General features: G+C 44.4%; 1 protein-coding gene across 2 annotated transcripts in view; it reads left to right on the top strand.

The window, feature by feature from the left end:
* The window catches only part of sh3bp2 (SH3-domain binding protein 2), a 13,134-nt gene extending 9,294 nt beyond the window's left edge, over positions 1-3,840 (top strand). Inside the window, exons 7-12 of one of the 2 annotated variants that reach the window (XM_068574247.1) lie at positions 1-821; positions 922-1,024; positions 1,444-1,499; positions 1,808-1,883; positions 2,284-2,343; positions 2,478-3,840. The exon at positions 1-821 is cut by the window's left edge and continues 14 nt beyond it. In XM_068574247.1, coding sequence (XP_068430348.1) covers positions 1-821; positions 922-1,024; positions 1,444-1,499; positions 1,808-1,883; positions 2,284-2,343; positions 2,478-2,609 — 1,248 coding nt within the window. In that variant the 3' untranslated portion in view covers positions 2,610-3,840. Of the gene's footprint in view, positions 822-918; positions 1,025-1,443; positions 1,500-1,807; positions 1,884-2,283; positions 2,344-2,477 lie in introns of both variants that reach the window. The other variant, XM_068574246.1, reaches the window with a different exon arrangement.
* The last annotated feature ends 2,160 nt before the right edge of the window (positions 3,841-6,000 follow it).

Genomic DNA, 6,000 nt, shown 5'->3' with positions numbered 1-6,000 from the left:
GACGACGATGACGACGAGGACGACTATCTGGAGCCGGACAGCGACTGTTCATCGGCATCGACTTCTTCAGGTCGACCCGCGGGTCCGCCCCCCTCCTACCCGCCTCCCCCGGTGCCGGTATCATTGCATCTCCGTCAAGACTCCAGTCCAGGTTTCCACAAAGGCCCGCCTCCTCCCATCCCGCCAACACACAGGATCCCAACCAGCCCGCTCCCCAAAAAACCCCCGTTCTCTGCCCCCCCTCCCTCGATTCTGAAGGACCCTCACAGAGGCACGCCTCCTCTGCTCCCATTCGCCCCCCACCTACAGAAGTCTGTGTCTCCCACCCCCCCACCTCCTCCTCCCCCCAACGCAAAAAGAGCGTTCCAGTTTAGGGTGACGTCCGTAGGGGGGCCTGGGAACGACAAGAGAGACTGGAGGCCTCTGCCAGCTGTGTCGGTCCAGTCCCCTGCCACTCTGCCTATCTGTGATCAATTAGAGAGAAGGATGGTCTTAAATGACACCGCCAACTACTCCCTTAATGTCGGAGGGAGCCAATCAGTGGGCACCAACCACCACGGGGTGATAAGCAACCACCGCAGCAAGCCAAGCTTACCTCCTCAGTATAACATCGGAGGGTCCTCCCTCAGACCTGTGATGTCAAACTCCCTGCCCCTCAGCAAGGTGTCCTCCAGTCACCCAACACTGCCGGGCCCCCCTCCACTCTCTCCTCTACTGAAACCTGGACTTCATAACAAGCCAGGGATACCCAAACCTCCGCCACCAACAGGCAAACCCCCAATTCCTGCAACCAAGTCCAAGCCGCCGGGAACCCCGCTGCAGTAAGTTGGACTCAAACTCACAAAACATTTAACACAGAATTCTTTCCAGAAGGTTAGTCAGGTTGAAGCTACCACACTAAGGTGCATTTCCCCCCAGAAGAGCATCTCCGGAAGGCCAGAGCTTCCGTTCATTGGGAGACGAGACGCCTGCAGAGTTCAGGAGGAAGCGAGACTCGGACAAGTCTGATGACGACTACAAGGATGTAAGAGAGACCGAAGTGATGTCATAACTGATATTGACCTGCGGGCCGCTCAATCACTGCGCATATAGATGTTGCTTTGAGACATTTGTTTAGTCCCAGACTATCATGTTGACGTGACGGCGCTCAAACAGCATAACTGACCAAGTGTACTGATTACAACATTATAAAACTTCAAATCCGAGACCGGATTCTACCAGGCCTACCAGAATGTCACATGAGAGGTCACTGTGACGCTAAAGACAGGCAGAGCTCAAATGTATACGTAAAATGTGTGTGTGTGTGTGTGTGTGTGTGTGTGTGTGTGTGTGTGTTATATCCCAAATTGGCATACATCTTATCTCCAGATCTCAGTGGACCTTCTTTGAGCCAGCATCAGTGCTCCAATGCGTGTTTAACCAGGTGTTTCTTTCTATCTGCAGATGAAGCTGCCAGACTCTGTGTTCATTGATACGACTGAAACCAGCTTTGTAGAAATGTAAGACAAATACACTTATTTTGCACTGTAGAAGTGAAATCAGAAATATCCCTTCAGCGGGGCCACAGCTCTGCTGCTTTGCAAAGTATTTCTGCCATCGAGTGCTTTGTTGTATTTGCTGTTGTTATTTAGGAGGCACATTGCTACATTGTTCTATCGTTCTTATTTGCAGCATTAATTCACCACAGATCAGACTAATGATGTCATTTGAAATAAGAGACGATTTGTAAAGCCTATCTGGGATGACGTGGTAGCGGCATGTGTCTCTATCGACAACCTTCAACCTGACTTGATAGTTTGACCCGCAGGTTGTTCAAAGAGAGCGCCGTCCCTCCACAGGACGGACTGTACTGCATCCGAAACTCAGGAACCAAAACATCAAAGGTAAAGAATTACAATGGAAAGCTCCAGTCAGCGACTTTATAAAAATCACAATGTGATAACTTATTAAGGCGTGTACAGGACTTTTCTCAACCAAGTAAACAATGTTGGCATTCTTATGTCATATCTTTAGATAAGTCTACTAATGAGGGCAAATCAAGATAAGATAAAATGAGCGAAATAGAAAATCCAATATTTGTTATAGTATTACTGTGGTCAGACCTTTTCAATCTAAGGTCACACAGTTTATACAAAATGGGACTACAGGTTGGCAGAAACAGGATATTTTATGTTCTGACATCGTATATCTTAATAATTAAGGTACGTGTTACTAATAGGATATTTAAGTCATAACATAACTGGATCCTGACAACTAATAAAATCTTTCTGGTGTGTTTTGCAGGTACTGGTGGTGTGGGATGTCAGTATAGATAAAGCCAGGAACTACCGACTGTTTGAAGAGGTGAGCCCTGCTGTTAGCCCGCTGTTATGTTCATACCATTGTAATCTTTTTCAGTGCAGAGTTATAGGCAGAATGACAACAGGGCCTTTTGCAGTATTAAAATCTTCTGTTCGCTGTGGGTGTCTTTTTGCCAGGAGGACTGTATATTTCTAGACAACGAAGCCACCTTCACCACTCTGTCGGCTGTGATTGAACACTACTACAGCCACCCTCTTCCTCACCACGGCTCGCTCTGCCTGCAGAAGCCCTACTCGCCGAGCCCCTGATCAACACTGTCGAGCCAAAGGGGAGCGGAGAGCTGGGGCCTCTGCAAGTGAAATCCGTCTGCGTCAACCAGCGGGAGCATGGAGATAATCTCGCTCGCACAGATGAAATAACTGTCACAGTATATCAGAACAGATCGTGCCTCTCACTGTTCAGTGGAACACACCTGCTGCTGCACCAGAGTACGCCATAAAGCTTTATGTTAAACAGCAACCAAAGTAATGTGGCCGTGTCTACTACCGCGCACTTGCGCACTTCGAGCACTGACTTTCAGTGCTTAGTGCGCCACACTGACAAAACCAGCAGAATTCAGTGCACTGAAAGTACCCGGATGGCGCACTGCAAACGGTCAAAAAATGTAGTGTAAAGCGATGGACACTACTCGCATTGAACGGGCGCCATCTTGGCTACGTAGCGGAAGAGGAGGAGCCATTTCGCCAGATTTTAATTAATTTATTTATATCCTCCTGCCGCGATTGTGGAGGTGTCGCAGTTTCTACATAGGTTGGAGAAAGGGGAACACAAGGGACAAAAATAGGGTAAGAAGTGCGTTCATTTTGTCAGTTTTAATTTCGCGGGTATCGCGAGCAGATTTGCGGACGTCATTTCCGGCAATTGGTTAACGTAAGTGTTCCATTTGATACAGCGCTTATCAGCGACACAGTGCACTACATATGTCAGTGCACTGTGTTATAGTGCACTGTATTGCAGTGTACTTCGTAAAGTATTCGGTAGTAGATACGGCTCTCGAGTTAAACTAGAATAAGAACAAACTTCAGCAATCAACAGTTAAAGTAACATTATTTACCTTACTTTAACACTCACGATACTCTTATCTCAGCACAGCAGCCTAATCCTCACGACAAAGACAAACTTGTGCTGGATTTATTTTCCGGAATAAGCAGGTTGGTTACTTGGTCGCTCTGGACGTCTGCTCTGTTTCTGAAACATCCCTGCGGCTTCATTCAAAGTGAAGAATGCCATCGAGAGAAAGTGTGTAATGATAGAGCTGAAACACAATCCTGGAGCAAGTGGGATGTATTTTGTCCTCAAGGGGGCGTTGGCACACCATATGGCAAGAAGAAGAAGAAGAAAAATCCATCCAGCTACATGTGGGATGTGGTTTTACTTGCGGTTCCTTAAAAGTAACTTGTGGGTGCTACTGCCAACAAATATGCAGTTTGCACAGCACTGACTTTAATGCTGTAAATTACTATATTTATATGTAAATGCTCTAAGTAATGTAAAAAAAAATGTAAAAATGTAAATATATTGTTTTCTACAGATATAGATGTATAGATGTATAGATATATTAAAGTGTTTAAAGGATTACTCAGAGCCTCCTGTCTTTTTTTAATTTGTGTATCTCAATGTTGAGCTTCATGAGTGTCCAGAAAGTCACATGTTTGAGCTTCATAATGCATATAGACCACAGTCTGATCTTGAGTGAGACTCCACTAATAACTTGTCTAGTGACTGAGGGTCCTGCCCGTCCAGTGGGACTGGCGATGGTCTTTGAAGTCGAAACACTGCTGTTGCAAAGTGGATTACGAGACGCAAGCTCACAATATGGCCTTGCACTATACAGGTCTTTGCTCGATGGCAGAAAAAGAAACAGTACAAAAAAAATTATACAAAGAAGAGAATGGACAAAGAAAATCTAATAGTTCTATCAACCCAGGATGGTAGGATCCAGAGGCGGGTTGAGGTGGCCGACTACCTTTCAGCAACTATTCCAATGTCCTAAGACATTGACTCGCAACATTAACATACTCTTAATTGATGACATGATTTAACGTTAACTATCTTGTACGGATTTAAATCCCAGACTTTTCCCCACTTAGCAAACCTTACACAAGCATCAATTTGTATGTTTGGAAATGACATTAGAGTAACACACAGTTAATACACAATAGAAACAGAAATAATGCAATAGCAAAAATATACGTCTTTCATGTAACTAACCAAAATGTACATTATATGACTAACACTGACTTTAATGACTTGTCAAACTATTATTCCCAAACGTACGGTCTGAAGAATGGTCGCTAGATGGCAGTGTGGCCACACGGTGGGGAGACAGGTCTACTCCTGATTCTGTGAGTATAATTAAGTCCAACTTGATGAGAATTATACAACAACTATTAGTCAGCAACTATCGGTTGCTCCAAGTTGTTTGACTTTATCTGGTCAGGGTCTTCCTCTTTACGTTTGTTTAGAAAAGAGAGAGTGGGTGAAAGAGAGGTTGTGTGTGTGTGTGTGTGTGTGTGTGTGTGCCTCAGTTAATCCTTGAGGTGTCTTCACATGCTGTTGTTGACGTCGTTATCTTGTCTTGAGATCGTTCTCTTCGGGCTGTGGAACATCACGTTTGCCACCTTTCACTGCTTTAAGTGTAAGTGTAGCATCTGGTCTGTGGGAAGAGTCTCTGAGAGAGTTTATTCAAACCTCCTCTGCAGTGAAGAAATCGTTCTGAGACACCGGGCTGTCCCTGCAGAACTTCTCTCAATGGTTGAATCCGGCCCGCTTGATCCAATCTTGCAACAACAGTATATGAATTTAGGACAAGGGTGAAGACTCAACGGACATGAACACAAATAGCTTTTTTCTTATTTTTTCCTCTTTGAAAACCAAAACATAGTACGAAACAATACTGACAATAAAGCATAAATCATACATTTGAGCGGCTTGTCCAGGTGTGATCGGAGTGTGGCTTCTTCCCCGCTTCAGTCTGGTGCAACAAAGTCACGCTGGGATCATTGCTGCCCTCTGTGACCGGAAAGTAGTATCCATACTAATACACTATTTAGTATGCCAGAAGGAAATTCAGTATATCCCAACAATTTGGAAAATAGAAATGCAGAATATATAAAATACCAGGATGTCTTACTGCATCCGGTCACAATTATGCAAACCAGCAGAATGCTTTTCAGGCCATTCTTACTCTGCAGAGCAGATTTATCAAAGTGCGATATGATGACAAAGACTATCAAAGGTTTATGCATGCAACAGTACATACATTGTAAGGGCAGCTGCAGTGCTATGTACTGAAAGTACAATGACATATTTGTATTGCTTTGTTCCAAATTGCATACTTTTTCTAACGGACAATTGTTGTGGGTGTTTATTTTCTCAAAATCTGCCTCAGGGTGAAGGCGATGAGCCGTGTCCCAATTCAAAAAACTAAGCCGGCAAGGTTAACAATGTGTGCATCATCAAAAGCGTTTTCAAACAGTATATATTTTTTTTGAAACAAGAAAAGCTTCAAGGATGAGGACTAACTGAGTGGTTGGGTGAATGCTGGTAGAATAGAAACACCCTTTCACTGAAAACACACTGACAAAGACAAGCAAGCAGAAGATTGTAATTGGAAAACACATCTGAATGCAAAAAGAT

Source organism: Clinocottus analis, unplaced genomic scaffold (assembly GCF_023055335.1).
Source record: "Clinocottus analis isolate CAN_PGR_092001 unplaced genomic scaffold, fCliAna1.0.p SCAF_13, whole genome shotgun sequence".
Lineage (NCBI taxonomy): Eukaryota > Metazoa > Chordata > Actinopteri > Perciformes > Cottidae > Clinocottus > Clinocottus analis.
The sequence above is the reverse complement of the archived record's forward strand: the minus strand, read 5'-3'. Positions and strand labels throughout refer to the sequence as shown.